The sequence below is a fragment of the Leptopilina heterotoma genome, unplaced genomic scaffold (genome assembly GCF_015476425.1).
Source record: "Leptopilina heterotoma isolate Lh14 unplaced genomic scaffold, ASM1547642v1 Lhet_18, whole genome shotgun sequence".
In the NCBI taxonomy this organism is placed as follows: Eukaryota; Metazoa; Arthropoda; class Insecta; order Hymenoptera; family Figitidae; genus Leptopilina; species Leptopilina heterotoma.
This window is the reverse complement of record NW_025110896.1, coordinates 3,564,823-3,582,230: the sequence shown is the minus strand read 5'-3', so window position 1 is coordinate 3,582,230 and position 17,408 is coordinate 3,564,823. Positions and strand designations below refer to the sequence as shown.

At 30.1% G+C, this 17,408-nt stretch overlaps 1 protein-coding gene across 1 annotated transcript; it reads right to left on the bottom strand.

The window, feature by feature from the left end:
* Positions 1–981: 981 nt before the first annotated feature.
* LOC122499959 lies at positions 982–17,205 on the bottom strand. Its single transcript, XM_043608566.1, has 6 exons — positions 17,082–17,205; positions 14,506–14,556; positions 7,187–7,472; positions 5,502–5,853; positions 4,900–5,092; positions 982–1,022 (listed from the first exon to the last, which is right to left on the bottom strand). The coding sequence occupies exons 1-6, from the start codon at positions 17,203–17,205 to the stop codon at positions 982–984; spliced, it is 1,047 nt and encodes a 348-aa protein (XP_043464501.1).
* Positions 17,206–17,408: the final 203 nt, after the last annotated feature.

Sequence of the window (17,408 nt, the reverse complement as noted above, 5' to 3'; positions counted from 1 at the left end):
CTCGAATGTTGAATATTTTACATTCAAGTTGGACTAGTTCGAATGTCGAAAATTCGACATTCGGCGTTCCAAAACCGAACAAAACTCGGTTCGAATCGAATTTTGCACAGCTCTAAAAAAATGGTAAGAAAGAAACAAAAATTCAAAAAATATTCTTAAATTTAATAATATTTATTACTAAATATGTAAAAATAAGTAAAAAATTGTAAAATAAAAAATTATTTTTTAATAAAAAATTAATAGTAATAAATAACAAATGGTTGATAGGTTAAAACAGAAAGTAAATAAGTGAAAAATTGTCAAAAATTGCAACAGGTTAAAAATTGTAAAATTTTTACTGACAATATTAGACTGTGAGTCATATTAACTGGGTAGAAACTAGGGTTATAAATTCAACGTTATTTTTTAACTTTTACAAAATTAACTATCAAGAAATAAAATTGTCAATTTAAAAATATGTAAAATAGACATTGATAAGTTTTAAATGCAAACAAAAGTAGTTTAACAGCCGCTCGTTGTTGTTCATGCATTAATTTGCAACTTATTTTCTGTGGCAGCAACTATTAAGTGCAAATCGTTAATTCAAGACCAAAAGGATGTTTGCCTGTTTTAGTACATTTATAAATACACTAAACCGGAAGGCAAGTTTAATGGTTAATGTGTGACTCAAGTAAAGAGAACAGAAAGAAAATTAACTGACTTTGAATTCTTGCACAATGTCAGAATCTTTTTTTCCTTTTTTTTGAATTCTCTTAAAAATTTCCCAAGCGAGACAAGAGTGTCAGTAACATAGCAGTCGAACGAAAACCAGGAGATCGTCACCTCGTGACCTACGCAACATCGCAATTTTATGGGGCACTGAAGACAAGGAACGGTTCATGTCAACAACTTTTCACGTCGCGGATACCCAGTACTTATGGAGTACTTTTTTATTATTCCCTTTTATTCTCTCTCTCTCTCTCTCTCTCTCTTTTATCTTGCTCACTCGTCATCGTCTTCATGTCTCATTCGCATCGTTGCCTCTGCAAAAGAGACTAACGATGTTAAATCTTGCGCGAGTAAAACGAGGGAAATGTTTTTATTCCATTTTACAATGCGCGAATTATATGTATATATCAGCATGCATCAATGAATAAAGAGACGATAAGAATAAAATGATTCTCTATAACTTGTGCGGCCTTGTGTGCATACACTTGATATACAATCCTGTTTTCTTATACACTTTATCCATAATTTACACATAACTCGTTTATAATTTAATTCATATATATAAAGCGAGAGGAGCTGCAATTCAAGTGGAACAATTACTTTTTTTCTTTCACATCCTGCATATTTATAAATAAACTTTTTTTTATTCTCTCAATCAGTTTATATTTCATATTATCAAAATTTCTATAGATATTAATTTCTGTATTTACTTGGAATATTTCTAAGAATATATTCTGGTTCAAGAATTATAACTGGTTTCGATTTAGTATGAAATATACGGTTCGACTTGGGCCAAACCTGGCGCTGTCGGGCTCAAACAGGGATGAATCATCTAAATTATCATTTAGAACACTATTTCTGAATCTACTGTCGATTTGGAATGAAAAGCACACGGTAGTAGGGTAAAGTATCCCAAAACCAAATTGAGGTCAGTGAATTTCTACCCGGAACAGATCCGGAATTATTTCCAAGGGGAAAAAATGCAAACAAGAAAATAGGATCCCAAGTGACATGGACCATCATCCCATTCAAATGCAAAGTACCATACAAACTTATAATATGTAAAGAAGCTAAAGGAGAAAAGAAAAGAATACATCCCTTCTTGTAAATATATTACAAGGAATTGTAAATATATTACAAGTAATTGGCGTGAAAAATTCACAAATGAGCTTGCGCGTCTTTCGCCTAAGGGCACTGTTTCATCTTCGAAGGTCATCGGCAATGGCGAATAGAATTGAACACAAAACACCATGACTTTCACCATTTGGAAGTCGTTCGTGTCATGAAAGGCCTTAATAGTCTCGAGAACAACTCACGTCCCAAAACAAAATATCAGCCGAATGATATAAAACTCATACTGTCTGTAGATAGCAAAAATAGCAAGAACTTGTCCTCGAATATGATCTCAAACTAGCATGCGGGGTCAATCATTTGGATCATTATACTATAAAGGGGCTCTTTAAAAGATATAATCCTAGAATGGAATGCAATTGAACAAATGATGTATAGCTTTCACCTTAAAAATAAAAGGAGGTTTTGTTTTGTGCGGCCAAGACCTGATGAGCTTAAATACAAAGTAGATTTCGAGTCATCATACCAATGGCTTCTTGCCAAGTCGATACCTTACGAGTGTCACACCACTTGTTTTACTGCCCGACACCCGATATCAATTTCTCTTTCAAGGAGGAGGGTTAAGAAGCATAAAAAAAGAAGGAAGAAACTACCACACATTGGAAACGAGAGAAGGGAATCTCTTTTTGCCGGATATCCAGAGGTCGCATCCCCGTGACCCGGAACGTCCGGGTATGTCGAGACACAAGACAAAGGACACCGATATGTCCGCGACAATGCCGACCCCCGGGGTCACAGACGGATACCTATACGATTTCAGGAAAGAATCTTCGCTTAGATTCGAATCGCGCGCGCCTGCTTCGATTCTCACGTCACGAGAACAAAAGCGTGCTTTGGCAATCAAGATTCTAGCAGCAACGACGACGAAGACGAGGAGTCGTTGGATCACCAATGACCGAGTGTCAATAGATTGTCGAAATGTCGCTTTCAATTCAATTCATCGTGTCTAACGAGAGAATTTCCAACGAGGATTTCTCCATAAAACAGGGTTGCCACACAAATGTAATTTTGTTTTTCTCTGACTTTTGCAAAATTATTCAAATACGTCAATAATTTAGTTTGAAATAAATATTTAATCATTATTAATTTCCCATATAGGAATTAAGATTCTCAAAAATTTCAAATTTAAACCTTTTTGAAATTCAACAACTTATAAGAATATTATTATAAAACATGAAGATATCGATCACTCCGAGTCGAAGACTCGTAGTAATCAATTTCTTCTTGTTTTATAACAATTAAAGATGACCGTGAGATAAAATCATTATTTTATATTATACACTAAAAAATGATATTGTCGATTTTGTCATACGAGTATAGTAAGGACGTATAGCTGAAACAGTAAGCAATACTGTATTTCTGTTCTTCAAATACAGTATTGGTGTTCTTCACATACATATTAGTGTCTCTCACATACATATGGTTGTTCTATACTGCGTATAGCTGAAACAGCAATACTGTATGGCTGTCCCATATCCAGCAATATAATATGTGAGTATTGGCCATATTTATGGCAGTATCATAAATATATTGTTTTCAGTGTAAGAATATTGTTACTGTAACTTCTTCAAAATTATTTCAATCATTTCAATTCAATTATTACTTTTTAGAATTTTTAACTAAAATTCTTCTTTAAATGAATTATTTTTAATAATTTTTGAAAAAGTTCGCTGAGAATTTTCAAATTTGTTCACAATTTAATATTACGAAATTTTGTTTATTCGGAAATTCTTCAATTAAATGTATATTAAAAAATAAAGACTTCAAATAATTTTTGAAAAAATTCAATTATTTATAATGAAAATCAAATAATAAAATGTTTGCATAGAATTTGTTTACAATTTTTTTAAAATGATTAAATTCGTTTAGAAAACTTTATTAAAATAGTTGATATTGCAAATCATTGAAATGGGAAAAATTTGTGTAATTCATTAAAATTTTTGAAAATAATTGTATTCTGGAGGGGGCGCATGATTATTCCTCAAATTTCAATTTCCTAATGTTCAAAACATCGAAATTCTTATCATCGAAACATCATTTCATTTTATGTCACTTGATAATTCGAGAAATGAACATTATGACAAATAAAATTTCGATAATAGTATATTAAGCAGCAAGGGTATGAAGACAGCCATTTGTTTACAGTGATTTTTGTGACACGAGTGAAGGTGGAGGGCGCCGTAGGCGCTCCGAGATAGTGATCGGATTTTTTTTTGAGAATCGATTCTTAGATTCTCTCGATTCTTATAAATTAGTCGATTCTAGGAATCGAGGAATCGATTCTAGCAAGGAATCGTTTTTTAATAATAATTGGTCATGATATGACCATATGCTGTTGACGTCATTATTATTAAGATTTTCGTCTCTCAAACAATCTTGGGCAACTTCTTTGGTCCTATTTTTTAGTATCGTATCTAAAAAATAAAATAAATAAAAATTAATATTTTGTATTTTAATTTTTATAATTGTGACGCGTTCCCAAGAAAGGTACCTAAGAAGCAAAAAATTTGAGGTTATGTTTTAAATTTTTTGAGTAAAAATACAGAAAGAGAATCAATTAATAATTAAAAATTGTTGGTCTTCAAGTCTTTATTACATTCAAAATATTTCATGAATATTGGTTTCAAATTCAAATAATTAAAAAAAAACTTTTAATCAAGATAAATCTAACTCGAATCCAACCTATAATTCGTTTGCTTCTTAGGTACCTTTCTTGGGGTCGCGTCACAATTAATAAGATTTTCTGCTAAACTTCATCTCTGAATCAAATAATTAAAATTATTTTCTAAAAGTTCCTCTAGAATTCAATTATATTTTAAAATAATTTTTGATAGATTTGTTTATAGTTATTTTTCGCAGTATAAAAATCAATATAAGTTGCACTTTTTTTTACTAATAATTGTGGTATTTTGTTGCAATGTTTGGGAGAAAAGTCGAAAAAGTCGCAATTTTTTAAAATATGTCTAAAAAAAAGTATCAATTTTCTTAATTTTCCTGACAATAATTCTGTTTCTCTGACATTTCCCTGACTTTACTGACATATAGCCACCCTGGACTTACTAATGGCGCCAACAGCATTTGCAGCAAAAACAGCATTTTGAAAATGCAGTTTTTTAAATCTCGGATCGAGAATTGTTGCCATTGCAGCTACTTTAATATTTTCTACTGTCCTAAATCTTTTTTCCAAGTTAGTTAACAATGTTTGTTTAAAATTAAATAAAAAGGGATGCGTTGCTTTGTAATTGTTGATACTCTGAAAAAGGAAACAATTAAAAATATTATAAGGGACCGTTAAAATAATACGTAACGCTTTTTGGGACCTAAATTTCCGGAAAATAGTGTTACGTATTTTTTGAACGACCCTTAATCTAAATTATATTTAAATGTAAACCAAGTTGAAGTCCACAACGTTTATCAACGAAAAAAGTTTTATAATAAGTGTTAATTAATAGAAAAAAAGGATAAAGCAACAATACTGTCAAAAAAATGTATTAGAAAGGGAGTTTTATTTATATTTTAATAATAATAATTGTTGTATATTTTACAAAAATATATTATTCCAATAAATTAAAAAACCTTTTTTGTTGATCAACGTTGTGGACTTCAACTTCGTTAATGTAATATATTTTTGAAACGGATAATAATAAGAATATCGTATTTACTTTTTGAAGAAGGGAAATCAGTGGTATACACTTGCTCAATGTAACCGACTTCTCTGAGCAAATTTCCTTAGTTACTTGAGACATAGGTTTTAAAATATCTCTAATCTCATTGGCAATTTCTTCTTCCTCAGGTGTCAACATCATTGGGGGTTTTCCTCTTGTCGACTTTTCTCTGGAAACTTTTAACAAAACTCTTCCAATGAAATCGGACAGTTCCAAAAGTCGATCGAGCATATCGAAAGTGGAATTCCACCGTGTTTGTACTTCTTGTATTAGTTTTAAGCACTGGTTTTCATTCCTATTACATTCTTTCTTCTGTAAATAAGCTTTGAGCTCTTCAGTTGCTCTATCACTTTTGCGAAAAAAAGTTACAATTTTTTTTTATTTTTCTAACAACTGTTTTCAGAGAACTGCGATGTTATTATTTTCATTTCCCTGATCGTCGTCTGAAAGGTCATTATCGTCGTCGCTGTTTTCGGGCAATGAATCCTGATTATTTTAAAGGCTGCTTTTCCTTAAATTTAAGGAATTTTGTGCTACAATCACAGAAAAAAACTATACTCAAAATGAGTATCATATGATACTCATTTTGAAGTGCAACAAAAATGATACCCCTTTGACTCATTCTGAGTTTCTGGGGAAAAGACTCAAAATGAGTAAACAAGTTGTTCATTTCATGACCATTTAGCTTCCTCAATGTATAAAAATTGCGGTTTTGCAAACTTTTGAAAAACTATGTACAAAAGGGTTCGTCCAGAAGATTTGTTAAAAATAAAATTATATAAATCATTTATAATTTATAAGTTGTTATATAAATATTTGGTGAAATTTACACTTTCATTTGCCAATTGCTTCTTTTTTATGATAGAATAATCATTTCAAAATATTAATATTAATATTAAATAAATTATGAAAAAAATACAAAATTTGAATTTTTTTTTTAAAAGAAAAATATTTATTAATTTGATAAATTTTGATAAAATATATACTTTGTATACATCAATCGATTCGTTTTCTTGCCAGAAATGTAATTTTGAGAAAAATTAATGAAAATATTAACAAATAAAAAAATTATTTCAAAAAATACAAAAAAAATATTTTTCAGAATTTAAAAAAAATTGTATAAAAAAAATTTTTGTAGATATTTTCGAAAATCCTTGTGTCAGATTTTAGGTATTAATGACTGCAATAAACCTGCAAAATTTCAGGACAATCCATCAAAATTTGTCTGAGATAATTTGTACACAATTTTTGTGACATACACACACACACATACACACATACATACACACACACATACATCTGGACATTTGCTCATAATTGAATATACATATGTTTTAGATGAAAATGAGTCCATATTATAACCTTCTTTTGAAAAATTGAAAATCGTCACCAATGCAAAGCTTCCTCATGAGGAAGCAAAAGCGGTATCATTTTGGGTTTATAATAAAATTACAATAACATTGGAATAACTGGGAATAATTCATAAAAATATGAATTAATATAATTGTTTATAATGATTAAACACTTTGCACTTGTCAAAACATTAATACTTGAAGTCGATTTATCGCATTTATGAGAAATGAAAAACGAATTTTTAGGTTAGACATTTGTGAATTGACTGACAGGGATGGGCAACCATATGTCATTTTACTCATTTTGAGTCACTTGAAGTTGCCGATTACTCATTTCGAGTCACTTGAAGGTGTCGATTACTCATTTCGAGACCGACTTCCAAATGCGTTGCAACAAAAGTGAGTCGAGTTTTTTTTGCGATATGCTTGTTATCACCAAAAACAATTTTGCAAGCGTTGACAATGTTAGCCGCATTGTCAGTTAAAACTGCCTTGACGTGGTCAGGTTGTATGCTCCATTCGGAAATTAGATCCTTTAAGATCACGCATAAATTTTCCGTTGTTTTTCTTTCAGCCATGGGTTTGGCTCCAATTGTCACAGATTCTATTTCGATTCCTAAATAGTATATTTCGTAACGAGTGCGAGCAGTTGCTAATTTTTGAATGAGCGCTTTTTTTGGAACGAACTGTAGGCGAAGCGAAGCCTCTTAACCTCCTTTTCACTCTCCTGACTGTTACTGTCGTTATTTTCATTTTCAGTTGACGAAAAACTTTCTGTCCTTTTCCTTTTCTTCGAAAATGAAAGCAGATTTATTTTATGGATTGTTTGTAGGTGTTTAGATAACGAAGAAGTGCTTTTACAGAATTTTAATTCTACGAGGCACACTCCGCAACGTACCTCATCTCCTTTATTTATTTTTTGAAAATAATTCCAAACTTCACTTGGCGGCATTTTAGAAAAGCAATTTAAGACAAGAGACTTTGACAAATTCCAAGTAAACACTGCGACAAGAATGTGATCATACCGGTTATTCATATACCACGTGTACAGATTAGCGCCAAAAAAAGTAAATAATGAGTAATTTCAGTTTTTGGACCAATCACCATAAACATGCTGTAGGATCAACCAATAACGGCATATTATGAGTATGCTCACAGCAACTCTTGAAACGCCCAATAAATATATCTCTGCGCAGACAGCAGACGTTGAAATTGTGACTTAAGAATCGATTCTTCTCGATTTTCTTTAGTATAGAATCGATTCTTGGAAGTCGAGAATCGATTCTACACAGGAATCGGACTTGATTCTATTTACTCCGAGACCGGAACGAGTGTCACAAAAATCATCGTAAACAAATTGGCTGCCTTTATCCCCATGTTACTTACGATATTTTTTATTCCTAATGCACAAAAGTGGCGATTTCAGATAGCAGACGACAGGGAATAAAAGTCAGTCACTTGTTCGACTTATATGAAAATGGCGGCCGTTTTCTCCCTTGGACAAAAATAACGCATGGGATCAGCGGTTATGTTTGCACATGGGAGAAAATGGACGCCATTTTCATATGGTCGAACAAATGAGTGACTTTACTCCCTGTCGTCGGCTATCTAAAAGCGCCATTTTTGTGCATGTGGGATAAAAAAATTATGTTGAATGAAATTTCGAAAACTGAAAATTATGCGAAATGATGTTTGGATGATAAGAATTTCGTTGTTATGAACATTAGGAAATTTAAATTTGAGGAATAATCATGCGCCCCATTCTGGAAAATGATTTTATTATTTTGAAAGATAATTGAAATTTTGACAATAGGTTTTTAAAAATTTTTAACTTAACCCTAGAAGGAGTAACTGGGGTGTCTGGACACCCCAAGCAAAATTCAAAGTATTCCCATGGCTTAACCAATAATTTTTTTACGCTCAAAACCCGTTGATAATTTAGTTTAAACCTCTATCTTTTGACACCTGTATGTGCCGCCAAAAGTTTTGCTCTAGGAAGAGCTCTATCTCCTGCTAAAATACTTTTGGGGTGTCTGGACACCCCAGTTACTCCCTAACGTTAGAAAAATTGTCAAGATAAGTAAATTCAAATTTTTTTAAAAAATCGTTTTTAATCAGTTAAAATTATCTGTTTAAGTATAAATTGATAGGTTATGCATGAAAAAGTTGTATTTTATAAAAAAGAAACATTTTTATACAAAAATTCCATTTTTATGAAAAATAGACATTCTGTATTTGTAACAACTTATGAAATTTGAGTTAAGATTTATTAAAATTTTCTGTGCTCTCTCTACAGTCAGAAATTAAATTCTAATACAGAAAAATGTAGTATATGACAGTCAAATTTAAATTATAAATTCTATATTGTTAATAATATTATAACATATATTAGAGGTATTAAGAATTGATAATTAAAACTTTGATTAAATATTAATTTACAGAATCATTTCATAAGTTATTAATTTTAATGTTAATGTATTCAGATATATTAAGTTTGTAAAATTTTAAATTTATAACACCATTTTTAGTAAATATTAATTGTTTAAGTCCATTTTTATGATTTTCACTATTCGTCAATTGTCTTTAATTTCCTTCACTTCAGATGTTCAAATAATTATGTTTTTGGGAACTAATACAAAAACTAATTTTTTCCCCTAAAAGTGTATTTATTTAACTTTAAAAACCTAAAATAGTTTTTAAATTAGTCAAATTCTTAAGAAACTACAACGTTTTTTGTAAAAAAAAGTCAATTTTGCAATTTTTTGGTGTTTGTTTTGGGTTTTTACGGTTTTTTTTCAAATTTTTTTTAATTTAGTGCGATTCCATGGGAGATTTCAGCTTTTTCGGAGTAAGTAAACCAATTGCAATGAAACTTAGGAATTTCAATCTACACATAAAAAGAAACATTTTCACCAAATATTACGTCAAAATATTCAGTAGTTTTTGAGATGTCAAAATTTTGGAAAAATTTTGAAATCGTTATATCTTCTTTTCATCTTAACCAAATCACTTAATTCTTTTTGGAAAAAGTTCAGCATAAAAAAACGAAAAATTTTTTTATATTATGTTTATAAAAAATTTTTATAAACAAAAAAGTTATTAAATAATAATTGAATAACTTTTGCACGACTAAACGAAATTGAATGAGGCAAACACTAAACAAATCTTCGCTCTGGTTTTTTTAAGATTCCGAAAAAAACATGGTACATCACGAAACATTTCTATACAATATTTTAATATTTTTGTTCACTTTTAAGCGTAAACATTAGAAGTTTCTGCTACTTTACGTGAAAATTCAGGTGCGCGCGCAGACCTCTCTTTCTAATCATCTACGAATTTCCGGTTTCAGAGAGAGAGGTCTGCGCGCGCACCTGAATTTTCACGTAAAGTAGCAGAAACTTCTAATGTTTACGCTTAAAAGTGAACAAAAATATTAAAATATTGTATAGAAATGTTTCGTGATGTACCATGTTTTTTTCGGAATCTTAAAAAAACCAGAGCGAAGATTTGTTTAGTGTTTGCCTCATTCAATTTCGTTTAGTCGTGCAAAAGTTATTCAATTATTATTTAATAACTTTTTTGTTTATAAAAATTTTTTATAAACATAATATAAAAAATTTTTTCGTTTTTTTATGCTGAATTTTTTCCAAAAAGAATTAAGTGATTTGGTTAAGATGGAAAGAAGATATAACGATTTTAAAATTTTTCCAAAATTTTGACATCTCAAAAACTACTGAATATTTTGACGTAATATTTGGTGAAAATGTTTCTTTTTATGTGTAGATTGAAATTCCTAAGTTTCATTGCAATTGGTTTACTTACTCCGAAAAAGCTGCAATCTCCCATGGAATCGCACTTTATCAAAGTATAAACAATATTATCGTATTCCTTACTAAAAAACAATCAATTCATTATAAAAAAATTTTTTTACGTCAAATAGAAACCTTATAAAACAAGTTTAAAGCGTGGGGTGTCGGGACACCCCAGTTACTCCTTAGAGGGTGAGTAAATTAACGTACTCCTTCTAGGGTTAATTTAATTTCTGCAATCATTTGCAACTTCTCAAAATTTAAATTTTTTAGTGTTTTTAAATAAAATTCTTCTTTAAATCAATTATTTTTAATAATTTTTGAATATAAATATTAGAAAATATAAGCTTAAAATAATTTCAAAAAAATTAATTCTATAGAATTGTTAGTTAAAAGTATGAAAAATTCAGATTTTCAAAGATTTTAATTGGAAACATTTTCAAAATTCAATTATTTCTAAAATACAAAAATAAATAATTTATTGAAGAAATATATAAAAATTTCTAAATCATTGAATTCCTTGTGAAATTTTTATTATTTATGAAAATAATTAAATGATTGCGTACACTGAGAGAAATTTCTGCATAAAATAGTATGAACTGTAGCCATACTTTTTTCACATCTTTATGACATACGCCTTTAGTCAAAACATCATACTCATTTCGTAGAAATAACGTTTTTTTGGTGTGATGACTAAGCGAATAACGCTTTTTTGGATGAAACTGAAGTTACCAACGTTGATTCAACGAAAAACTTTTTAAAAAAAATTTCTCAGGATACAAATTTTTATTGTTTACTTTTAACCCAAGTAAACCCTCTAAACCCTAAAATAGAAAAAAACATGGGAAAAATAGTGATTTTTAATTTTTTTGTCGAATTTTTTTTTAAAATCACGCAATTCCAATTAAATTAATAAATTCCTCGCATCGGTAGTCATTTTTTTCTTTAGATAATTGTTTATTTTGACATTAGACGTTATTTTAAAAAAATTTCAAGTCATTCCAAGTCGGGGAAAGCAGTGATTTTTATTTTTTTTGTCGAATTTTTTCCAAAAATCACGAAATTTTAAGTAAATTAATAATTCCTCGCCTCGGTAGTCGTTTTTTTCTTTTGATAATTGTTTATTCTACTGTCGAGTGTCATTTAAAAAAAATTTTGAGTGGTTCCAAGTCGGGGAAAGCAGTGATTTTGATTTTTTTAAATAAAAATTTCGTAATTTTTGGAAAAAATTCGACAAAAAAAAATAAAAATCACTGCTTTCCCCCGACTTGGAATGACTTGAAATTTTTTTAAAATAACGTCTAATGTCAAAATAAACAATTATCTAAAGAAAAAAATGACTACCGAGGCGAGGAAACATTAATTAATTTTAAATTTCGAAATTTTTGGAAAATTCGTGACACAAAAAAAATTCAAAATCACTGCTTTCCCCGACTTAGAATCACTTAAAATTTCTTTTAAATAGTGTCTAATATTAAAATAAACAATTATCAAAAGAAAAATATAACTACCGAGGCGAGAAATTATTAAAATGAATTAAAATTCTCGGATTTTCAAAAAATCCGTGACAAAAACCAAAATCACTGCTTTCCCCGACTTGGAATTACTTGAAATTTTTTAAAATAACGTCTAATGTTAAATTAAACAATTATCAAAAGAAAAAAATGACTACCGATGCGAGTAATTATTAGTTTAATTAAAATTGCGTGATTTTTGAAAAAAATTCAGCAAAAAATTAAAAATCACTACTTTCCCCACGTTTTTTTTATTTTAGGGTTTAAAGGGTTTACTTGGGTTAAAAGTAGACAAGAAAAATTTGTATCCTGAGAAAATTTTTTTTATAAGTTTTTCGTTGAATCAACGTTGGTAACTTCATTTTAATTTTTTTGGTATGATTCCTGAGTGAATTCAGTATGTTTTCATAACAAAAACTCACGACAGAGGGCATGCGAAGCGCGTTGAGTATTTCAATACTATTTTATGCAGAAATTTCTCTCAGTATGTAGAATTTTATCAAATCTTTTTTCAAATAATTGGATTCTTTTAAAAAATTTTAATAAAATAGACATTGAAAATCATTGAAGTGAGGAAAATTTTTGAAAATAATTGGATATTTATAGTTTGGTGCGGTCAAAAAATGTAATGTTTCTTTTATTCATTTGTTTCATCTAATTGAATACTTTGGTAGTTTTATTTCAAAATCTGACGATTAGTTATCATATAAATAATTATTAAACAAAATTAATACATGCATTGGGTGCTCCCTCCATGCAAAATGTATGAACTTTGAATTCATTTTTTGAAGCTTTGAAATGGTCAAAATTAATGAAATTGGTCTCATTCTGTAGATAAATACTTCAGGAATAAGTATGCAAAATTTGAAAAAAATCTGACGAAAACCATTTTACGCGACTAATACCTTAAATTTTTTTAGTGTTTCAAATTCAATTAATTTTGAAATATTTATAACTAAAATTATTCATTAAAAATTTTCTAAGTAATAATTTTATGATAGTTCTTCGAAAATAAATTAAGTTATTTAAAAAGAAATTGAAGCGTTGGGTGCATGAAGGGCGTATCACTAAAAACTTTAATTTTTTAAACTTTAATAGCTCAAAAACTGCACTGAGAAAACTGGAGTATTGGACTAAACATCTGGAGGGACAAATCGTTGATATTTGAGAGTTAACTATTGTATAACAATCTAAATGTTCAAATACACCATTGACAGATATTCGTGCCATTTCTCTTGGAGGGAAAATGAGTTTATAACAGAGGGACAAATTAACCATCTTGAGAAATCCCTTCCTTATCCGGCGCGAAATGAATAAATATGGCAACCTAACCCCTAAATTAAATACATAAAATGTCAGAAAAATAATTTCGCGCGCATCAGATCGTACACATTTTCTGCGCAACTTTTAACCCTCAGATATAATGGGAGAGAATATACAAGTAGATTTCCATTATCAATTCAAAATTTATTTTAGAAGGACTATTTAACTCTCTTCATAAGCAAAGGAAACATACACTTTTTGAACCTCTGAATTTGACTCTCCAGTTTTCTCAGTGTGTACATGCAAATTAAATATACTTTTCTTAAATTAATTAGTCTATCAAATTAATTAACTATCAAATTCAAGTGTAAAATTAAGGGAAAATTGCAATTAACTAATAAATAATAATGTTTTTTAAAACCAATTTATATGCCTAACGCCCTTCTTGCACCCAACCCCTCAATTATTGTCTGAAACAGAAAGAATTCAAGGTTTTGTATTAGAATTCGTGGTAATTTCATAGTTTATGAGGCAACCAAAAAGACACCAAAATTCAGGATTTTCTTATGAATTTTAAAAATTCAACTTTTTCCAGTAACTTTAATAAAAATCTCTGACTTTTCCTAGAATTCCCTAACTTCCCTGACTTGTAGCAATCCTGATAAAAGCAAAGTGAGGAATAATTTTTAGATTGCACTGCGCGCATTTATTTTTTACACCAATTAATGAAGGTTACTGCAAGGTGTTTAAATTCTGATTGCATGTCATGATTGTTAGTCACTTTTAGTTTTAGTAAAAGTGCCTCCTGTCAACTTTTGCTACCGACTTGATAACAACATGCCTTATTTCTTTCATTTTTTCTGTTTTTTTTTTAACTCCAGGGGCTTAACTGTGATGATTGATTGAAATGCAACGGGAGAGTTGTAAGATCTTAACGGTTTCTATACAGACATATCTAACTTTTTCTCTGATGTGGGTCAAATTAAGATCCGTCGGCGATAAAACAATTTTTCTTTTTTCAAATCGAGCCATATTTTTTTTAAATATATGCATATAAACTTACCCAGATTTCCATTCTTATACAGTATTTGTAAATCGAAAATCCCAAGCTTACCTGGAAAAAAAAGAAAAATTACATTAACAGTCATAGACGAAACAAGTTAATTCTTAAATCCCACCCACAATAACTATGTCTACATGAGGTATTCTTTCTCAAATGGTTCTTTTTGTCAAAACTTATTTGCTTTTTGGTCTAGGGAGATAAGGGGTGGTGGTTCACTTGAAGAAATACCTCCTATATCAAATTTCGAACTTTCTTCGCGTGTTTTCACCTCCCATAACTCATTTACTGATCGTAAAAGTTGATTTTTAAACACACCCTAACACACCCTTCGGAAGGTCATTATCCATCACCCTCTTTTCAGTTAAATTACATTCCGAAAGTAAACAGTTCATTAGATGCTGGTGACTGCTACGGCAGTGACTATAGCAAAACCCCCTAACCAGCTATAAAATAAAATCGCAGTACTTAAAAAAAAAGTGACCAGTTATATCCCGAAGTGGCCCAGGTGTAGAGAGAGTAAATTGCGGGTGGTTTAAATGGAAAATAAATGAAGGTTTTTATATACAGGAAGGAAGATATTGACATCTGTTTGTAGTTCTTCTTCTTGTATATGTGTTCAGGTACATGTTGGAAGCAGAGTATACCTAGTAACCTATGTACACGACACCTATATATACACTCGTAACTTTACATACCAGGATGCATTACCCATGTATATATGTATGTATTGACATCGTAAACCGCACGTAAAGGCGTGTTCGCACAGGACGAGGAACATCGTCACTATGTACACCCAGTTACCCGTCCAGTCCTATATAAGGGTCTCCTCGTATATGCACTATACATATATTCATGTGTTGCATACGCATAAATACCGTAAAGTGCGCTGATACACTGTGTGTACCTATGTGAGGATTGTTGGAATAGTAGGACCATGCGGGATGTCCTTATAGAGTTGCATCTACATTTACATGCATACAATATACTTATGCAGCTACAATACACGCAACCGTACAGTATAAGTATACAGATACTTGTACCTTAACCTATCCCTTTATCTGTATCTGTAGTTTCAGCATTATCTCAACCAATATCTGGATGTGTATCTACAATTTTGCCTTTTCTTATCTCAACTAGTATCTGAATGTGGACATTTACTTGTAGCTTCAATTGTAACTTTATCTTCAGCTTAATTAATGTCTGCATCTGTTTAGTTTTGCAATGTATTTGTACATTTATCTATACATGCAACTTTACCTGTAGTTGGATCACTCGTTTTACCAACAACTGCAGATATTATTTAATCTGAAGGTGAAATCAAAGGTATATGTAGATAAAATTGCAGATGCAAATATTATTTAAGCTGAAGGTAAATTTGCAGTTATAGATATAACAATCAAAATACAGATATTAAGGCGTACTTGCGTTTGCGAAGGCAAAAAATAGACCCCACTTTAATGTTTTTTTTCAGTCATTTTATTTAAAATATTAAAAACGATTTTCGCACCTTAAAGTACAATATAAAAAACTACAAAAAGAAAAAATTATTCCGTTTTTTAACTGTTATTTACGATTCGTAGAGGGAGTCAAAGTATATTTGTAAGAAATTGCGGTGCCCCCGATAGAGCCGCTCCGACAGTCTAAAATAAAAAAAACAAAATATTCCTTAGTATTCCTTATAGTATACATTAATTATTAATAGCTAGTGGACGTATGTGATAAAATTTAAAAAAAAGTAAGAAAAACGAAAATGGCGTTCTTTTTAAAGTCGCATTTTCGTTTTTTTTTTACTTTTTTTAAATTTCATCACATACGTCCACTAGGTATTAATGTATATACACTGCAAAAACTGGTATCTCACTCGTGTCTTAAAATGAGTTGTTTCAAGTGTTTAAACTATTGAGATACAAAATCTGTCTTATAGTGAGACATTTAATTTCATCTCGTGTCTCATTTTAAGACATTAAAGGTAACTCAATGCGTATAAGACACGTAAAACGTCTTCTTAGTGTGAGACGGATACTCGAAACACATTTCGTGTCTCAAAATGCATTGCTAAATGTGTGAGACACTTTGAAACGTCTTAAAATGAGACACATATCTGTTTCAAATTTGTGGACTAAGACATCTTATGTGTTTCAAATATGGGACAAAACGTCTCAAAATGAGACACTTGTTTTTGCAGTGTAATTAAGGAATGGATTTTGTTTTTTTGATTTTAGACTATCAGGAGCGGCTTTATTGGGGGCACCGCAATCTCTTACAAATACTTTGGCGCCCTCTACCAATGGTAAATAACAGTCAAAAAACGAAACAATTTTTTCTTTTTGTAGTTTTTATATTGTACTTTAAAATCGTTTTTAATCCTATTTTAAATAAAATAACTGTGAAAAAAACATTAAAGTGAGGTCTATTTTTTGCTTTCGCAAACGCAAGTACGCCTTAATTAATCTAAAGCTACAGGTACAGCTAAAGCTTCACCACTAACTGAATTTTAATCTAACTATAGCTGTAATACCATTAAAAAAATCTGAAGCTTCATCTTTAAATTAACTATATAACACTTGTTTCTTTACCTGTATAGGTTTCTCTATAGCTTAACGAACATTTTTCTTTTTTAGCAGCTTCAAGTTTAGCTTTAAGGTTAACTTTACCAACATTACTATCTATTGCTTTAGCAAAATCTTCACTTTTATCCATATAGTTGTATTTTCAGCTTAGTAACAACTGCAACTCTGCTTGTAGCTTTATCAATTAAAAGTGTAGGTAAAAACACAATTATTGGTTAAGTTGAAGGTGAAGCTACAGGTACAGATAAAGATTCATGTATTGATAAAGTTACAGATATAAATAAAGATACACCTATAAATAAAGATGCAGGCATAAATAACGATACATGTACA